A 20,961-nucleotide genomic window follows, 5' to 3' on the forward strand; every position below is an offset into this window, starting at 1 on the left:
AGTGGTGTTGTGAACAATTGTGAGGAGAACATAGGATAGCTTCTTTAATCCAGAGCCAACCATTTGTGTGTTTTAGACAAAGAATGTCATTTTTGTGCAAGATTGAAGAAAAGTGACCTGAAGAAAGGTCAGATGCATTTCGTATTTTTATTGTAGTTTCCACATCTCCCCCATTTGTGCATACTTACCCGTACGCATGCCAATGCATTTTAATTGCCAAGTTAGATTGACTCAGATATCATTGTTTATCTTGTAGCTCCTTTCCATACAGGACAATTTCTAATGCAACCATTCTGTAAAAGAGATAATTCCACCCATTCCTGTTTCGATTTCCATAACTGTCAATTTATGGAAAGAAAGAAAGAAAAATGCTTTCTATTTCCTTGTATGTGTTTTCTGGCCCAGCCCCAGTCAGTATCGGCTGTGTGAAATCAACTTCCCTTATCCCCAGTTTTGTGTAAAGAAATTGTAAAAAAAAAAAAAAAAACAATATGGGGAAAGTATTTTAAGAAGTTATTAAGAAGAAAAAGAAACATTTTATATTATCTGCCTTTGTCCTTTATGAACTTGAAATGTTGTAGTTTTCTAATCATGTTTTGTCAGCAACAATAGATGAGTACTCTCTGTCAATCATCGAAAAGTGCCCTAAAATTGAATGTTTCTGAACATTATTCTTGCACAAGTTAAATTGAAAAAGAAAATTAAAAGTTGTTTTTTTTTCTTTTTGTTTTGTTTTTACCTCACTTGTAGGACATACATTCCAAGCTTTTCAACTTTGAAATAAATAATCACAAGTTTTCTTGTAAATTTTAACTATTTCATATGCATTGTATTAAAACTGCCATATCAATTTTAATGTATAGATTTTTGCAGATATTACGCTATGTATGTAAACTGTTATCTGTAGTGTATATGTAATATATTTATGCCCAATAAATGTTTTAATTCTTTCTTGATGGCCAAAGTTCTTTATACAAAGGTTCCTCCATGAAAATCTTTGCCCCTATAGAGGCTCAACTGGAGGATGTGTAAGAATTGCAAATATCAAAATTCCTAGCTAACAGGATAGCAATATTAGGCAAGGTTATAGGTAATTATTTTCTATGTGTAATGGTTATGCCAAAAACCCACTCACAGTTTTATCATAACCACAACTAGGACCAGAATTTCCATTGCTAAGCAAAGCGGTTAAGTGAGTGCCACCCAATTTTATGACCTCTTTTCTTTCATTGTTAAGTGAATCACTTCAACTGTTAAGAAGGTTGCTTGTTGGGAAGGTTGCAAATGGCAGATATGGGTCCCTAAGATGCCACAGCTATTACAATGCAACTATTTGGATGCCATGCATTGTGGGGATGCTGCAACAGATGTTAAGTGAGAGGATCAATCATAAGTTTTTTTCATTGCTGTTGTAATTTTAAACAGTTGTGAAAGAGACGTATATGAATACTTGTATTCGTATTGCTTTTATCTTCTCTTGTGGGTCAAAATTACTTATGGCTTTTCTTTTCTTTCTTCAAATGTGAGGCAGATGCAGGCACATTTCCCTTTATAAAGACTCCACAGTCCATTTTTTAAAAATCTGTGAGGTTTATGACAGATGTTTTCGCCCATGAACATCTGTGGAGAGCACTTGGAGTCTACTTTTCTAGGTCTGAATTTCTTGATAGACTTGGGTCTTTGTGTCACATTCATCCATCTCTCCATCTACGTCCAACTTCTGAGAGGAGTTTTAGTGCTGTTGGCATCAAATCAAGAAGTTTTGCTTCTTTCCCTACCCAAGAGTTGCAACTGAAGGTGTTATACTGGTGGCATTTCACCCCACCATTTGAAGCAATGATGGGATTTAAATTTTTTTACTAGTGGTTCTGTGGGCATGGCTTTATGGGTGTGGCATGGCTTGGTGAGCATGGAAGGATATTATAAAATCTCCATTTTCTTCCCACTCCAGGGGAAGAATACTGCAAAATCCCCATTTCCTCCTGATCAACTGGGACTCGGGAGGCAGAGAATAGATATGGGCGGGGCCAGTCAGAGGTGGCATTTACTGGTTCTCCAAACTACTCAAAATTTCTGCTGCCGGTTTTCCAGAACTGGTCAGAACCTGCTGAATACCATCTCTGATTTGAAGTCAACATTCTTCAAGATATTGGAGAAGCTTTGCACAAAAGATATGGGGATAGGCAGTATCTTTGGTGGGGGGGTGTTATTTATTTGTTTGTTTGTTTAGGAAATTGGTACCCTCACAAAATAAGGAGTTGAATGTACTTCAGAGTTAGGTTTGTTACTTTTATGTATGCGATCCAAGCTTCTATTAAAAATAAGGAACCACTTATCTAGTTACTTTGGCAGCGAAACTGACTACTTCATAACCTTGAAAATTACTTGAAAACATAATGATTTGTGGATTAAAATAGTTTATTTGAGTGCCATATTAGAAATTTTTTTTAGCAAGAAGCCTGGAACAATGAAATTTCAGAGGCACGAATAAGACTTTTCATCACTTTTGGGTAGATTATATTCATTATGTTAGTAATAATAGGTGTAATTAGGTGTGTTGATAAATACAGGTAGTCTTGTTCATTTAGTAATTGTTTAAAGTTACAATGGCACTGGAAAAAGTGACATGGCCATTTTTCACACTTATGACCATTGCAGTATCCCCATGGTCATGTGATTACAATTCAATTTACTTTTTCCAACAAAAGGAAATATCTATAGCTCAGGGTTGAACTGTAGCATTCTCAGTGTTTGGTCACGATATTATCTGGCTGAATAATGAAATGTCTGCAAGCAAGCAACTATGCTAAGGGAGCACGAAGAAACTCCATGTTTGTATTTAAGCGTATTCCTTTTTTTATAATAATCCTATATTGTTTGCCTGGATTTCTTTCTTTCTTTGTGTAGACACTGTGTTCAATTATTTTTTTTAAACCATTTCTAGGGTAAGAAAAGCTGATCTATTGTAATGCTTTCCCTTCCTGATCATCCATTTAAAGTCTATACAAAGTCTTCACCAAGCGCACAATAGGGACTTGAGAATAAATTGAGAATAAATTTCAATGCAACAATGCAGAAGCAGCCAGAAGTTTAATGTTTTGAAGAGCAGCAGATCATAGCAAACAAAAGCAAACCACAAATCGTATCCAGAATAAATCGAGCACAGTACTTGTCTTGAAAGGGTCTTGTCTTCTCAAATTTGACCCAACCAATTCTGTTGAGCAGAAAAAAATCATAATGATACGATTTGGAGAGTAGACCCATGGATTTTACAGGGGGAGAAAAAGGGAGAAAAAGGGTATGAAAGTACCAGATTTTACAAATGCATCAAATACTGATTTCATATTTTAAAGCCCTGAGATCATGTACATCATGGCATAACAGCTGGAAATATAAGTCACGTTGAGTCAATAATTTAAACAAAGATACAAATACTTGTATCTCCATGTGCTTGAAAGGATTAAATTTTGTGAACCTTGCTGTGCCTGTACAAACGTAAACACTTAAGATGATTCTTGACTTGCTACCACAGTTCAAAGCAGAATTTCCACCGCTAAGCAATGCAATGATAAGGAGAGATTTCACATCACTTAGTGACAGCCTTTCTGTAACTTTGCTGTTGTTAACTGGATATCCCCATTGCTATCGTTAACTGGATATCCCCATTGCTATCATTAACTGGATATCCCCATTGCTATCGTTAACTGGATATCACAGGTCATTTTGCAAGTAATGACTTCTGTGAAGGACACAATGGTTTTAGAATATGATACATAAAAGAATAAAAATAAAGTGCCCACTCCAATCCAAGCCATTCCAGCTCCAAGCTTTAGTAACTCACTCCACCCACCTTTTTCTTCCATCTATGTTCTTTTGGCCTCTGCCAACCTGTGCTCTGCAGATCATCCTTGTCTTCTTGCTCCCATTGCTGATGAGACATGCCCAGCCTAGCCCTCACACCTGGATGTCCAGCTCCAGCTCAAAGCACCATAAGAATCAGAAGCAAGCAAGCCAGAAGCAACTCCAACTCTATAGCCTATTAGGAAGAGCATCCACAGATCCATGGTGTACCAAGAAGTCCAGTCCAAGTTCAGTCCAGCAATGCAGCCCAAAGGGGCTTCTTGATACAAAGGGTCAGACCACATTTGCTTGATCAATTGAAGCAAGAAGGGACCGAAGGTCATTTGGGACCAATAGGCCCTAGATGGAGGCGAGTTGAAGCACCTCTGGGGACACTGCAATGATTATAACTTTGGACATGGGTCAAGTCATTTTGTTCATTGACACTGTGACATTCAATCACTGAACAAACAGCCATAAGTCCAGGACTATTTTTATACCCCGTTAAAGATAGGTTAAAGTCAAGGATTTACTGCTTAACCTTTTCCTAAGATTCCATTTCAAATACCCACCAGGACATCTGGACATAAATTAGGACTCTCACATTGGGGCTGCAAAATGTAGACCAGGGGTGTCAAACTCAAGGTCTGGAAGCTGGATCCGGCTCATGGGGTGCTTAGATCTGGCCTGTGGGGCCACTCTGGAAACAGCAAAGGAGCTCTACTAATGAAAACGGAATTCAAGAGGGCCATGCGTGGCCCTCCTGAGCTCTGTTTTCTCTAGCAGAGGGTTGCAGGAGGCCATCCCAGCTAAAAACAGAGCTTGCAAGTGCATGTGGCCCTCCCCGAGCTCCATTTTCATTGGCAGAGGGTTGCAGGAGGTCATTGAAGCTGAAAACAGAGCTCAGGAGACAGTTTTTGCTAGCAGGGCACTCGGGCCACCAAAGGCACTCACACACCCTGACACAAGTGACCTGCTGGCCACACCCACCCTGGCCCCCTGAGGTCAAACACAACCCCGATGCTGCCCTCAATGAAATATCTTACCTCAGACATCCTCTTGAAGCTTAGATTTCTGCTAGATTTTGAGAACAGAAATGTTTAGTCGTGCCAGGTTCTTTTAGGAAAATGAACTTCTAAAATCCACAAAATATTTCTCAAATAATGTTTGGTAGAGTTGATCTCATATTGAACAGCAAAAAATAACAACTCAGTCCCACTCTTGTTATTAAGCTCTCGTACTCCACATTTATAAGGCAGCTTCATCCCAAACTTTATAAGTAAGGCTGACTTGTTGTCATAATTCTAGCTTGTAGATTCAACCAAGCATCCTATATCTGAGGTGACCAGAATTACCATTGTTATGCGAGACCGCCTACTGCCACATACCTCCCAACGGCCGGTAAGATCCCACAGATTGGGCCTCCTTCGGATGCCGTCAGCCAGACAGTGTCAGCTGGCAGGCACCCGGAGGAGAGCCTTCTCTGTGGCTGCTCTGACCCTTTGGAATCAGCTACCCCCAGAGATCTGGACCTTACCCACTCTCATGGCCTTCAGGAAAGCTGTTAAAACCTGGCTGTTCCAGCAGGCCTGGGGCTGTTGACCTCATTGTTAAGGTCCAGCCCCGATTAGAACGAATGCGTGTCTTGTGAATTTTTAAACTATCCTTTTTTAATTTTCCTTTCTTTCTTTTCTTTTTTCTTTGTAAGCCGCCCGGAGTCCTTTGGGATTGGGCGGCATATAAATTTTAACAAAGACAAAAGACAAAGTTATCCTTGATTGCAAGGGATTCATCTGGTTTTATCACAGCAACATAAAATTATGGATCCTGTCCCTGCACAAGTACAGTATATCTAATAATAAATTCCAACCACCACATTAATATGTAAGAAGCCATTGCCATAGGAAAATTCATCAGAGTAAATTATTGCATGAAACATCGACCGGTTTGTTTGTTTAAAAAAAATAAATTGCATTTTTTTTTACATTCATATTTTTTTAAAATAACAAACACACTAGTAGATATCTTATTGGTGCAACTAAATTACAGTAAATTTCCAGTGTTTGATGAAAGCTATTCTCCAATGAATCGTAAGTCCATGTACTTGTGTTTATTTATCAGGAATACCCATTTACATGGGTTTTTTTTATTGAGTAAGTGGATATGACTATAAATATAATTAAATGTTGCAGGATCCAACTTGGGTCGGTCACTGGGACCAGAAGTTTAGGCTTCTCAGTTTTGGGACTCGTGCTGGAGCCCGTTCTCAGGGAACTTCTCTCTAGCAGATACACTCACACACTGCTACACCAGGAGTGAGATTGAAAAATGTTAGCAACTCGTTCCCTCCCCGGTTGCTGGGTAGGCGTGGTGGGCATGGCCTATTCAGCCTCCTGCATCATGGTAGGGGGTGGTGGTGTTTGCACCCTCCCCAGGCTCCAGAGGCTTTCCTCGAGCCTCCAGGAGGGTGAAAATGGGCCCATTTCTGGACACCCGGGAGCCCCCCCCCTCTGAGTCTCGCGCAGAACTTGCACTTACCTGGCATGATGAATGGGCCGTGTGGAGACTCCTAGGAGGGGCGGTGTGGGTGGGTAGGGCCAGACAGTCCTTGCAACAACTGATTCGGTGAACCAGATGCAAAATTAATATCAGGTTCACCTGAACTGGTGCAAACCACCTGAGTCTCACTCCTGTGCTAGACACACACACTCCGCTAGACACACTCCACTAGAAAGAAGTTCCTTGAGGATGGGCTCCCAGCATGAGTCTGAATGCTCGGAAAGCAAAACCTCTGGTGGGGTTGACCCAAATTGCGTCCTGCAATGTTATCCTGGGACACATATATTCACCTTCATTCATAATTAAATGTACCAGCTACCATTCACTTTTGTTGTTGTTGTTGTTGTTGTTGAAAGAATACAAGTGAGCTAGCATTCTCCCTGGTACTACTTTAAAAAAAAAAAGATTTTAGCATTCGCTCTGTGTGTTAGACTTGAAGGCAGGAGCTCTCTAAAGAAGAGCATCCGTGCGGCTGTACCCAAAAGAGATATGTATGCTTGCTACGAAATTAAAATCGAATGTCAACCATCATTTGAGTCTCTCAGTGTCCCTCTGATCATTGATATGTGCAAAGCTGGGTTTTGGCATTTTCAAGACAAGGTAGGAAGGGTTTGTGTGTATCTGTGTGTGTGTGTTTCTCAAAGTCTCCTACCACTTCCATTCGGGACAACTTAGGTTCCGAATATTATTTGGCCAGACCTCATTCACCTATCAGTTGGCACAGCTGCTCCCTAGGGCACAACCTTCTCTGTATGCCATGATGCACATCTTCTCAATGCCATTGGTCAGAAACGGATACCTTCTACTGCAGGGGTGTCGAAATCAAGGCCCAGGAGCCGGAGCCGGCCTGCAGAGTGCTTAGACCTGGCCTGCAGGGAAACAGTGAAGGGCCGGCCCATAATATTTCTGCCAGCGAAAATGGAGGTCGGGAGGGCCACATGTGGCCCCTCTGAGCTCCATTTTCACTGGCGGAGGGTTGCAGGAGGCTGTTGCAGCCAAAAACAAACCCTGTGAGGGTGGCACGCGGACTCCCCCCGCACAGCTCCATTTTCACTTGCAGATGGTTGTAGGAAGCCATCCCAGCCAAAAACAGGAGCCCATTTTTGCTGGGAGACCGTTCAGGCCACTATGGGCACCCCCGACATGAGTGCTGTTGAGCTGGCTGTGCCCACCCAGGCCATGCCCTCCCCTTCCCAAAGTCAAGCACAACACTGAAGCGAGCCTCAATGAAATCAAGTTTGACACCCTTGTTCTACTGGGTTTCTATCCCCCGGACCACCGCAATCCTCTCTTTGGGTCCCTTGTGTAGAAAGAGTCTTGATCCACTGCAGCTTGACTATCACACTGATGAGGTGGCAAACAACCCATAGCAGGCTGGTGCATACTGTTCTCCAGGGATGAAGGAAACCATCCTTTCTTACTCTGTCTAAGGCCTTCCTGCCTACATAGGAGAGGGAAGCCTCCTTCCTTTCGATGACATTCCTGTACAAAACGCACACAGATCCCACCCTATGGGGAAACCTTTTCAAAGAGCGTCTGCATCACAGCTGGTTCCTCCCCTTTGTGCTGGGCTGCGCAGGTTCTCTCAGTCCACATTTGTGCTTTATAAACCCAAGACACCTCAGTTCCCATCGTTATGCATAGAATCATAGGCACTGGAAATGATTCAAAAGGGCAGCTGTTTCACCCACTGCTGATGAATATATTTACACCAAACACCTGTCGTAATATTCCTCGCAGCTCTGCGTGGTTTTTTTTTTTTAACCCCCTTTTTCGTTTCCATACCTGAGTTTTCAAATTGCAAACCCTCCCAATCATGGAAAGAAAGAAGTGTGCCATCTTTTAGCCAGCCTGGATATCTTTCCCCCTTCTCTAGTGGCTTTTAGGGAAACCTCGGTCCAACCTCTGCCGTCACGTCGCTGTGGTACTGGACTCTGTCCAAGTGTGGCATCTTCTCTCCGTCATCGTCAACAGCTTTTTCTTCCTCGGCGGCTTCATTCCAAAGAGCCTATAAACGGCTTCCCGGTATTTCTTTGACATGATGTTGTACAGGATTGGGTTGATGGCAGCGCTTAGGTAGAAGAGAACGAAGGAGACCACGTTGCAGTACTGGCTGATAACGGCAATATCCAGGGATTCCCCCTCGAAGGATTTGGAAAAAAGATAACGTCCTAGATAGAAGGGCAGCCAGCAGAGGACAAAAGCCAAGACCACCACCGCTAGTTAAAAGAGAGAGAGAGAGAGAGAGAAAGGGCAAGTGCATATGAAGGTGAATTAAAATATTTGCTCAGGTTTCTCTATTAAATTCAAGTTTCAAGGCACAGAAGAAAGAAAAACTAAATTGGATTTCGAGATGGGAATCTGGACTTACCCATTTTGGAAGAAGAAGCAGGAGAAAAGGAATGCTTCAACTATTCTTCCTGTAACAAATGTCTTAGGATAATAACAGAGTTGGAAGGTACCTTGGAGGTCTTCTAGTTCAACCCCCTGCATAGGCAAGAAACCCTACACCGCTTCAGACAAAAACCTTCCAGTGTTGGAGCACCCCCACAACATCTGGAGGCAAATTGTTCCACTGATTAATTGTTGTAGCTGTCAGGAAATTTCTCCTTAGTTCTAGGTTGCTTCTCTCCTCCAGCTGTTCCTTGTTGTTCATCAAACAACACCTCTAGAGAACAGTGACTAGAACAGTCAAAACAAGAGGCCATTGGAGAAAGATGCAAAGAGAAACCAATGTTGGCCCCTCCCTTTCTTCATCTCTCATCCATAAGCCTTGTACAGAACTTACTATTTATTTGGTTTTATGGAAAAGTTTCTGGCCTTGGGCAGCTGATAATCGGTCAACTTGTTATCAGCCTTATACAAAAGAAGGTGGTATCATTTTTACTTACATTGTTTCTCCAAAATGTTAAACAAAATACACAAAACCTCTTTGAACAGATGAGACAAATGGGGCACAAAAGAAGCATGGTGTGCTTTGCAGGTTCCCCAATTTGCAACCCTGTTGCAAATCTTGTTGCCGATGTGTTATCAAAATCAATTTTTCATTTCATTCCCCAACAATATTTCTACTCAAGGCCCCAAAAGATCAGATACCATGTTGGTGGCTCATTTGCAGGACAAAGCCCTATGATCTAATCTTTCCTCTACCATCATCTCATGTACCAAGCAACTCCCCCTCATTCTTTACAACAACTTCCCCAGGTATCCAAAGAGCTACAATAGAAAGGAGAAGTTCACATAATCCTTTGCACATAATAGCAATAGTACTTAGACTTATATGGGAGTTGGATGTCCAAAATGCTATGCTAAGACACACCCTGATCTCAAAGTTGGTTCTATAACTTATCTGATTAGTCTCTCCAGGCACTTTCACAGAATTTGTCCTCTCAACAAACCTCTCTAAATCCAAAACAGATAGGGAATTCCATGCCTGGCTGCAAGTAGCAATAGCACTTACACCTATATACCGCTTCATAGTGCTTTTACAGCCCTCTCTAAGTGGTTTACAGAGTCAGCCTATGGCCCCCAACAATCTGGGTCCTCATTTTACCCACCTCGGAAGGATGGAAAGCTGAGTCAACCTTGAGACTGGTGAGATTCAAACTGCCAAATTGCTGGCAGCCGGTGATCAGTGGAAGCAGCCTGTAGTACTGCATTCTAACCACTGTGCCACCACGCCACATAAACCAGGTAACATGCAAGCTTCTATGGTCCATGGTATTCAACCTTATTTTTTTTAAAAAAAAAATCTCAGTTACAACTAAGTCTTGTTTATGAACTGACACACACTAACTCAGTATTTCTCAACCTTGGCAACTTGAAGATGTCCGGACTTCAACTCCCAGAATTCCCCAGCCAGCGAATGCTGGCTGGGGAATTCTGGGAGTTGAAGTCCGGACATCTTCAAGTTGCCTAGGTTGAGAAACACTGCACTAACTTATTTCATTGGTTTCAACTGGATTTGGGATTATTTAGAATCAGATTTAGAAAGGAGATTTAGTAAAGAAAAATAATGTGGAAGTATATAAAATTATGCACAGAATGGATAAAATGAGAAAGGGAAACAAGTTATCTTCAAGAGTTGAGATACCTAATGCTGGAGGTCAAGGATCTTGACAAGCAAAAAGTATTATTATCCACCAAGTCACTTTTGTAATTCATCATAAGTGAGATCACAGGTGGTTGCCACTTACTGGTGGAAAATAAGGCGAAAGATACATAGCTACAAGCTAAAGCACCAATATATTATTTCAAGAGTCACAGGCAAGATGTTGTTCAGCACCAGCTTGTCAGGCCTGGAAGCCATCTTTTGCATTGGCCTTCTGGCCTGCCAGATTTAATGCTGTGGGAAATTGGGAGGGGGGGGATTATGTGGAGTATGGGAGATATATAGTCAAAATAACATTCCTTTCTCAGAGTCAAGGGACATCTTGCTCTGCACCTGGAGTGGGGTGACTGGGAGGCATCTCCAGTTGGGGTGGTGCCTAATTGGACCATGTGATGGACATGTGGGTGCTGGGCAGAGACTTGGACTTTCATTTGGGTGGGGAAAACTTTCAGATTTGGGTTTTCCCAGATGTGCCAATATGACATCTCTAATAAAACGGAACTTTGAGGAGCCTCAGAGTCTTCTTTCGTTGGGGGTGTTACTTGGAACCCTCACACAGCTCTTATTACATAGGCTTCTTGCAGAAGTCTGGTGGAAAGTAGGATACAGACTTGGGTCTGAGCTAGAAAGTTGATTGGACCTGGGTACTTGAGAGACCACCTGCTGCCAATTACCTCCTCTAGACCGATTAGATCCCACAGATTAGGCCTCCTCCGAATTCCATCCGCCGGCCAGTGTCGACTGGCGACTACCCAGAGAAGAGCCTTCTCTGTGGCCGCTCCGACCCTCTGGAACGAACTCCCCGTGGAGATTCGAACCCTCACCACCCTCCAGACCTTCCGCAAAACCCTTAAAACCTGGCTATTCCGACAGGCCTGGGGCTAAAAAAGCTTCTACCCCCCCCTTCTCGAATGGTATGACTCTTGTGTGTTTTAAATTATGTATTGTTGCGTGTCGTTTTAATTTTTGTCTGCATCCCTCTCCCTTGGTTGAATTGTGAGCCGCCCTGAGTCCCCTTCGGGGGAAAAGGGCGGCATATAAGTAAAATAAACATTCAACATTCAAACATCCTATATTCTTCTAAGAAAATAATTTCCCCTTGGGGTCCTGCCACAGAGTATAGGTAAACAGAGATGAAATTATTTCTTAGGAAGACTATGGAAGTTTTCAAATGAGTATCTTGCCTGCAGTAGAAGTTTCTGTGTCGGTGCTAATGGGCTTGATAGATCGATGATCTCATAACAATTCCAACTGAGAAAAGGAGATTTTCTCATTTGTGGTACAACTGTGTTTTCAGTTGTTGAAAATGAAAAGGGTGGGTTGTAAATCAGGGCAAGGAATAAGGTGATGAACAACCTGTTAAGAGTTGCCATGGACCCATAGGATTCATTGGTTACAAGAATAAATGTAGTGCAGTGGTTCCATTAGGAAGACCCAGATTTAAACCTATCCTCTAGATCCATGATGGCGAACTCTCTCTGTGGGTATGCAGAGCTCTCTCTGTGGGCATGAACAACATTGCCAGCTGCTCTTCAGGTTTTGGTGTGTGCATGCATGCCGGCCAGCTGATCTTCGTGTGTGGCTGAGCCCTGGAAACCCAAAGACCACCTGGCCTCTGTGTATGCGCGCACTGGACACCTGGCATTTAGGTTTCCAGCGCTCTGACACACGCAAAGATCAGCTGGCTGGCATGCAGGTGCACACTGGAAACCTGAAGATCAGCTGGTCAGCACATGCATGCACACTGGCCAGCTGGTCTTTGGGCTTCTGGGGCTCGGGCGCATGCAAAGACCAGCTGGCTGATGCGCATACACATTTGCATGTTAGAAACCGGAAGACTAGGTGGCCAACATGCACATGCGCACCGGCCAGCTGGTCTTCGAGTTTCCGGGGCTGCGACTCATTCCAGTTTGGATACTTGGTGTCGAAAAGATTTGCCATCAGTGCTCTAGATAGACATTTCATTGAATGATTGAACCAGTCACTCTTTATCTTTGCCCACGCTACTCATGGGAATAATATCCTGATTTTAGCTGCCATGAGCCATTGAAAGAAAAGTAAATCTGGTAAATACATATGATATATCCTTGACCCTTTTGTTCCCTGAAGCCATATAAAGTACATTAAAGTCACCTTCAAACTAAGCCTGGTTCCTGGTGACTTTCTGGATATAGCCATACAGTTCTTCCACTGATTTAACTTTGGAGGGCATATCAGTGGTCTCAAAACTTTACCTGTCCTCGTGATAATGGGAATAAACAATCAACAAATAAACCTGCCATTTTCTTCACTGTAATATCTCTACCCAACTTGGATATCTCTACCCAAGGGAACCTTTTTACAGAAAAGCAGCAAATGTTCATCACTCAATAAATGTTTGGGAAGATAAACAAGTCTTCATCTGCCATGGAAAGGAAAAAAATACTATTGGAGGTCTAATTGATTGGGCTCTCATGTTTCAGATTTGGAGTTTTGAGGAAGAGCAACAATGTTCCTTAATTTATTACTACAGTCCACGGGTGGGTTCCGGCTTCTTCTACTGCTGGTTTGCTCAGGGCGCGCGCCTGCGCAGTAGGTTAAAAATGCTTCTGTGCATCTGCAGAAGCAAAAAACAAGATGGCAGCACCTACGGCGTCACCGATAGAACCAGTTCGGGAGTGTGGCTGGCCGAGTTACTACCTCCCAGTCCGAACCGGTAGGAACCCACCTCTGCTACAGTCTCATTTTCAACAATGTCGTCCTGAGATTTTCTGCTGGAATGTCAAAATAATTGGGCCACTTAAGAGTCCCCCAAAGCAGAACAGAGGAAGCATCATTTGCCTGTTGGTCCAAAATGTTTGGAGTCAGTCTTGGGGGGGGGGGCGGGAAATGGAGGTTGAACTAGATCCCTTCCAACTCTGTTAAATCTATTAAGATCTCAAGCATGCAAAATGAGCCTGATGAAAGATGGTTAAAAGTTGGGTTACGTTTAGCCTACTAAGAGATTATTGAAGGGAAACATGAAGTCAGTCTTTAAGAGCTGAAGAGCTGTTCTCCAAAAGAGGCGTGGACCTATTCTCCATTTTCACAGATGAGAATCTTGTAACATCTTAAAATAATGACCTTCCAATAAAATGCCACGGAGAATTTATTGTAACTCTCATTGTGATTTATTGGGGCGAAAGAACCATGTCTACGTTGAATGTTCTTCAAAAAAGACATCAGGGCTGGGAGAACTGGGTGGGGGGGGTGGATGGCAACGGAGGGCAAACCATTTCAATTGAAAGGCAGCAGATCCATCTGCAGTCAGGACTATAACCACAAAATACTCTAGGGCAGTGTTTCTCAACCTTGGCAACTTGAAGATGTCCGGACTTCAACTCCCAGAATTCGAATGCTGGCTGGGGAATTCTGGGAGTTGAAGTCCGGACATCTTCAAGTTGCCAAGGTTGAGAAACACTGCTCTAGGGATTCTGTTCCACTTAACTCAGAAATAAAATTCTACAGTAAATCCACCAAAAGAAACAAGAATGACTGAAAGCCTAAATGATTGCAAATTGACACTTTTTGTAGCTATTACCTTCCTCTTTGGATCACATTGAAAGAGTCTGGGAGACTACGGAGTCGATAACTATCTCTGGAGTTAAGTGGCTTTATATTTTTTTAAGTAGTAAAGTGAAAAAGCCCGAACCCTTTTATTGTGGTTTGTAAAACCAATGACTTTCTATAGCAATACAGAAGGACCATTCCTTTTTCTTTTCCCAACCATTTTGCAAAACAATTTTTTCCTTTCTTAATCTAATTAATCTAATAAAACACAATGTGTTTGACCAGGTTAAGTAAAGTCCTTGCATAATTTGTTAAACATTTATTTACTTAAAACCTTTGCAGAGCCACCCACCTTAAAACCAAAACTATGGGGAGCTGACAACCTAGCAATAACAATATATAAGGTAAAAGTTCCCCTTGCACTTATGTGCTAGTCATTCCTGACTCTAGGGGGCAGTGCTCATCTCCGTTTCAAAGCTGAACAGCCAGCACTGTCCGAAAACGCCTCCGTGGTCATGTGGCCGGCATGACTAAATGCCAAAGGCGCATGCGAACGCTGTTACCTTCCCACCAAAGGTGCTCCCTATTTTTTCTACTTGAATTTTTACATGCTTTCGAACTGCTAGGTTGGCAGAAGCTGGGACAAGTAATGGGAGCTCACTCCACTACCATGTGCTAGGGATTCAAACCGCCAAACTGCTGACCTTTCTGATCGACAAGCTCAGCGTCTTAGCCACTGAGCCGTCCCACAACTTAGTAATAACAATATTTATAACATATAGTTATATCTATATTGTTACTTAGCAATAACAATATACATATAACTATAAAAACAAACAAAAAAACCCAATAAAAACTAAAATCTGGTGCTGCCATCATCTTACACTGATGCAACCTATTTCATTTACGTATATCTTTGACATCACTCTATCTACTCCAGTATGTTGTGGCAGGGCTATGGCCTGAATGTAGAAAATTGAAATGATGCTGACGGTCAGATCTTCAGTAGTCTATAGGGCAGGGGCTACTTCCAAGCTCCCCCAGTTCTGAAACTGGGTCTCTGAGTTGCTATCAGCAAACAATGGAGGCAAAGTATGCCAACCCTTATCACAAGTTAAGTCCTAATAAAGAGTCTTACTGGTGCTTGGTCAATTTCTCTTTTGGTCTTCCCAACAAAAACACTTGTCAACAATCCTCAAATCCTACCTACTGAGCCTTCCCAATTCACAGGACATTTGTTGGGGGAGGAGGTCCAAGAGGTCTATGGGATGGTCATGCAAACAAAGCACTGCCCCTCTTTTACATGGGTTGAACATGAAAAGGGGTGAAGTTTTGACCATACAATCATGGATTGACCTTTGGATACGACGATGCAGATGCTCCAATTGAGTTCATCCCTGAATGAGTGTGTTCATAATTGGAACTACGCAAGTGATTCTCCCTGCATTCTATAAAGCTTATTCTTAGTAGTGTACAGGATTATGACAACGGTGTTAACTTTGTGGCTATGATGCGTTCATTTTCCTCCAATAGTAAGAAGCAGAAGTGCAAAGTTTGCACTCCACAAGTCTTTGCAAAAGATGCTACTAAAACATAAATATTTTTAATGTGACTAAAGGAAAAAAAGCTATTAAATACATGAAGAGTGATCACTGTTATTTCTAGCAGTGTTATATGTTTAACTCTTTGTAATGTTTATTAAACATGAATCTCCTATTCCATGCGATCCAGTCCAGGGTGTATCTGAAGGCAAGCTTGTAACTATTACTCTTTGTCACATATTCCCAAGCAAAAAACTGTACCCTTCAGACTTGATTGATTTCCTCGCTCAGGCTTCAGAGTGCAGGATTGTGACCCAATCAGGTCTATCAAACTATATTTTATCAGTTTCTCTAAGGGAAAATAAATCTATAGATTCTGACCATCATGTCTGATCAGCAATGTCTTAAAAATCTATCCAACAAAATGTTCAATCTGATCATTAAGGATCCAGTGGATATTCATACCAGAGATGTTAAACTTGATATCTTTAACCTGAGTTAGGCTATGGCTCAGTCACAATTTGGTAAAGTTATGACTCCATATATTGCAGAATGCTATAATGCTAAGCAAGTTACCGTATTTTTCGGACTATAAGACGCACCAGAGTATAAGATGCACCAGGATTTTGAAGAGGTAATTTTTTTAAAAAAAGGTTTTGCGCTTTGCAGGCCTCCCAAACCCTCTGCACGCCCCATTTCTTGCAAAAAAACAGGACATGCATAGGCTTTGGGAAGCTTGTAGGGTGCTCCTGGGGACTGGGAGGGGGCAAAAACGAGCAAAAAACAACCTGTTTTTCACAAAAACTGGTCCATAGTTTGCAAAAAAGGGGCATGGATAGGTTTGGGAGGCATGTAGATTGCTCATGGGGGATGGGGGGAGCAAAAACAAGCAAAAAAACAGCTCATTTTTTGCTCATTTTTGCCTTCCCCAGCACCCAGAGCACTTTGCAGGCCTCCCAATCCCTCTGCACATCCATTTTTGCAAAAAACGGAATGCAGAGACAGGGTTTTGAGAGGCCAAAAATGCTTTATTCAGTGTATAAGACCCACCAGATTTTCACCCTCTTTTGGGGGGGGGGGAAGTGTGTCTTATACTCCGAAAAATACAGTAGGTGTTCTGCAAACTGAACCTTTAAGTAGTATGACGGTGTTTTATGACTTTTCCAAATCTGTAAGCCTTTCCTAGTTATTTCAAAGATGTTGGAAAGTCATAGCAGGAAGAGATGTGATCATCAGAGCCTTAAGCATCTCACTATCTGCATGAGGAACCAAACAGATATTTGACCTGACCTGACCTGTTGACTGAGGGTAGTGAAAAAGTACACCCTGCAGGAGCCCAGAGGCAATCATTATTTCATTTTTCAGGGTCTTCAGATCATGTACTCAGGTTCTTATTTACATTTTATGAACATACCAGTTCAGTTCAAAATGGTACACTTTTTAAAGTTATTTATTTATTATATGAATATGATGCTTTTCTTCCAGTAGCTCAAAATAGCATACCTCCACCACATTTTTTTTTGCATCAACCACGGCAACAAGCTTGTGAGTTAGGCTGGGCAGAGAGTAAATGGGTGGCTCGCAGTCACCTAGTCAACTTCCATGGCTGAGGATGGAGTTGAAGCTGGGTGTCCTCACTTCAAATCCATCTTAACAACTCTACTACACTTGGAGGCATGGAAGCTAAACTTGAGTGGAACTTTAAGATCAGTCCTCCTATCCACATATCCAGATGGATATGTTCTAGATCTGGACCTCTTGGTCAAATGACAATCTGGAGAATCACTGAAGAAGAATCAATCTTTTCATTATATACCAATGAAACATGCACAGCTAGTACAACTAGTATATAACGCAACCTGCTAAAAGATGTAAGACTACGCAAGCTATTTTAAGTTACATAGGATTCTTAATCAATCAATCAATCAATCAATCAATCAATCAAAATAGAGCTGGAAGGGACTTGGAGCTCTTCTAGTGCAACCCCCTGCTCAAGCAGGAGAACCTATACCATTTCAGACAAAAAGAATGGTTGCTGGAATTGGGTATGTCTAGTCTGATGAAAATAAGGCCTAGGGGTGACATGATAGCAGTGTTCCAATATCTCAGGGGCTGCCACAAAGAAGAGGGAGTCACGCTATTCTCCAAAGCACCCGAGGGTAGAACAAGAAGCAATGGATGGAAACTAATCAAGCAGAGAAGCAACCTACAACTAAGAAGAAATTTTCTGACAGAACAATTAGCCAATAGAACAACTTGCCTCCAGAAATTGTGAATTTTCCAACATTGGAAGTATTTAAGAAGAGATTGGACAACCATTTGTCTGAAATGGTATAGGATTTCCTGCCCGTGACCTGACAAAAGCGCGAACGTCAAAAGCGCGCCGACAAAACCACGGCGCTAAAACCGCGATGTCAAAAGCGCGCTGACAACAGCGAGCCGACAACAGCGCGCCGACAGAAGCGCGATTTAAGTTAAGGTAAGGTTTAGGGTTAGGTTTAGGTTTAGGGTTAGGGTTAGGGTTAGGTTTAGGGTTAGGTTACAGCACGCTTCTGTTGGCGCGCTGTTGTCGGTGCGCTTCAGCGCTCATTCGTCGGCGTGGTTTTGTCAGCGCAGTTTTGTCACCGCAGTTTAGTCAGGCACGCTTTTGTCGTTCGCGCATTTGTGGTGGAACCTTCCTGCCTGAGCAGGAGTTTGGACTAGAAGACCTCTAAGGTCCCTGCTAACTCTGTTATTCTATTCTAAATGGCTATCCAATCTCTTCTTAAATCTAATCTGAAGGACATGTTCCGTGTTACTTAAAATGTTGCATGTTCCAACATGACTTTTAATTGATTCAATAGGCAATATTATAGATCTCACATCTTGGATTGACAGCATAAGCAGGCTTGTCTTGTTCAAAAAAAAAAATAGATCTGGTACCTTACCTAGCATTTTTATTGTTTGTCTGTTGTACTTGTCCCTGATGGAGGTCTTTGGCCCAATATTTTTCTTCTTTCGCTGCCAAAGCTTTCTCACAATGAGGCTGTAGAGAACGGTCAAGCAAAAAACAGGCAGAAAAAAGAAGACACTCGAGGTCCACACCATAATGTTCAGCAAACCTGAATGAATGGCGTACTCTGTGATTCGACATTCATTGGTATCCAAGGGATTTGTCCCATTCTCATGCGCAACTCCAACCAGAACAAAGATAGGCCCGGCACTGACAAAAGATATTACCCAGAGCACGAGGATAAGGAGTTTGACTTTGGTCTTGGTGATCATCGCCTTGGCCCTGAGTGGAAAGCAGACCGCAAAATATCTCTCGGCACTCAGGGCTGTGATGTTGAGTATGGTTGAGTATGTGCAACACTCACTGACAAATTGGAAGAGCTTGCAGAGAAGATCCCCCAAATTCCAGGGCCGATACTGCCAGAGGCGGAAGAGGTCTAGGGGCATGCAAAGGAAGATCAAGAGATCTGAGAAAGCCATGCTGGAGAGGTACAAGTTGGTGGTTGTCCTCATATCCTGGAACTTAAAGACCACCAGCATTGTCATCATGTTTCCAAGAATCCCAGTCGTGAAGAACAGCAAACAAATGACAGTGACACCTGTGAGGAGAGGTACAGGGAACAGGTAGGAATCTTCAGTCTGTGTGTTGTTGTCATAATCCATGATGAGCAGCAAATTGTGCTTGTTATGCATTCAGTCAGTGTTTGTTGAGCTGAAGGGACTATCTCAGCTGCTTCCTCATATCTGAGAAGAACGAGGCAATGGGCTCTGATGATGGCAAAAAAAAAAATAGACAGTTGAGAGAAGCTAAATGAAAGCAAACAAGCCAGGTAAGCACGACATGGATTGGAAGGGGAGGAGAAAGAGGAAATGCAATCTAACTTGAAAACTGTCCAGTCCCTTCATGAGATTCAGCTCCCTCTAACAAAGTAACTCATCTGCCATATTCGTTGTTTTGCTTCTGCATTAATCATGAGCATCACATGTCTATCGTCATTGGAGTTCTCTCAGTAGAAGGAAGGCTGCTGAAAATGGGAGTGTCTACCTTGAAAATGTGTGGTTCTTTTCTCTGTGACCCGTCAAAAGCGCGTTCCACAAAAGCGGGTCGACGAAATCGCGTATGTGACGTCATCACAACGCGACGAAAAAGATCGAAAAATTGAAATAAAAATTAAATTACAGCAAGCCGATTCACATAAAGGTAAGGGTTAGGTTAAGGGTTAGGGTTAAGGTTAAGGTTAAGGTTAGGTTAAGGGTTAGGGTTAGGGTTAGAGCGTTAGCGTTACGTTTAGCGTTAGGTTAAGGGTTAGCGTTAGGTTTTTCATTACGTTAAGGGTTAGGTTTAGGGTTAGGTTTAGGGTTAGGTTTGGGGGGGTTAGGGGAAGGTTTTAGCTTTATTTTTACATTTTTCAATCTTTTTCAATCTTTTTCGTTGCGCTGTGATGACGTCACATACGCGCTTTCGTCGACCGCGATTTTGACGTCCGCGGTTTTGTGGTAGAACCCTTTTCTCCAGAGGGACCTACTCACATGCATTTTTGGATGGAGGCTGCAGTCACTGACTAAAAAGCATGCACGGAGGAACCAGAATATAGAAGCAACACTCTGAAAGAAACCAAGCTGAGCTGCTGCTTCCAGCTCTTTAACCAATTATGACCCTTTGTGTCAATGTCACTTCCACTTCTGACACCAAAGTGTTTGTGAAACCTTTTCCACCAACAGGCATTCTTTTGCATTATTTACCTGGATTATCAAAGGTCACTGTGGTATAATGAGAAGCTCAACCTGTGAATTTGATAGTACCAAGACACCTGGAAGGCATCAGTTCAGGGAAGGATCAATTATTATGCAGTGAAATCAGCATTCAAGAACTAGTTGACCTATCAAACTCAATCGGTATATTTCAGGACTTCTAAGCTGCATTCACACAAGAAACCCATTTTCTAATCTATTACGTTAAGCATTAAACTCCTAAACAAGTCCACGATAAAATAATCCGAGAATAACAATGGACAAATGTAACAAGACCAATTTCTAAATATTTCATGGACTTAGTTGTGTGAATTCAGCTTTATTCTTTTAACCTAGCCTAACCGGCAGCATTTTTACAGGGATAAATTTTACCTAAGGCAAATGAAGGTCTGTGAAAAAATGGTTTGTTGTTCAGCAAGAGTAGAGTCCAAAGTAAATACCTAGATATTTAGTTTATCGTGCTTTCAGTCCACATAAATGGTATTTTTTTTCAAATAACTGATGAAAATTAATAAAATATAATGTAATAGTATAGTCTTTATTGTGCCAAATAAATACAACAAAACTGAATAAATAAATACAACTGATGAAATACAACAAACTATAAACTCACTGTGAAGCTTGCACTTTTCAAAAGTG

At 42.1% G+C, this 20,961-nt stretch overlaps 1 protein-coding gene across 1 annotated transcript; it reads right to left on the bottom strand.

Moving 5' to 3' along the window:
* Nucleotides 1–8,310: 8,310 nt before the first annotated feature.
* GHSR (growth hormone secretagogue receptor) lies at nucleotides 8,311–19,263 on the bottom strand. The gene is made up of 2 exons (XM_032224900.1): nucleotides 18,507–19,263; nucleotides 8,311–8,618 (listed from the first exon to the last, which is right to left on the bottom strand). Exons 1-2 carry the CDS (start codon nucleotides 19,261–19,263, stop codon nucleotides 8,311–8,313), a joined length of 1,065 nt encoding a protein of 354 aa, XP_032080791.1.
* Between the last annotated feature and the right edge of the window lie 1,698 nt (nucleotides 19,264–20,961).

Source organism: Thamnophis elegans, chromosome 10, assembly GCF_009769535.1.
Source record: "Thamnophis elegans isolate rThaEle1 chromosome 10, rThaEle1.pri, whole genome shotgun sequence".
NCBI classification, from domain to species: Eukaryota; Metazoa; Chordata; class Lepidosauria; order Squamata; family Colubridae; genus Thamnophis; species Thamnophis elegans.

Bases quoted from the DNA above. Each gene is read 5' to 3' on its own strand.
- GHSR (XM_032224900.1), bottom strand. From the start codon at position 19,263: ATGCATAACAAGCACAATTTGCTGCTCATCATGGATTATGACAACAAC. The intron at 8,619-18,506 runs GTAAGGTACCAG...TCTTTTAACTAG, and splicing joins ACAAACAATAAAAATGCTAG to CGGTGGTGGTCTTGGCTTTT.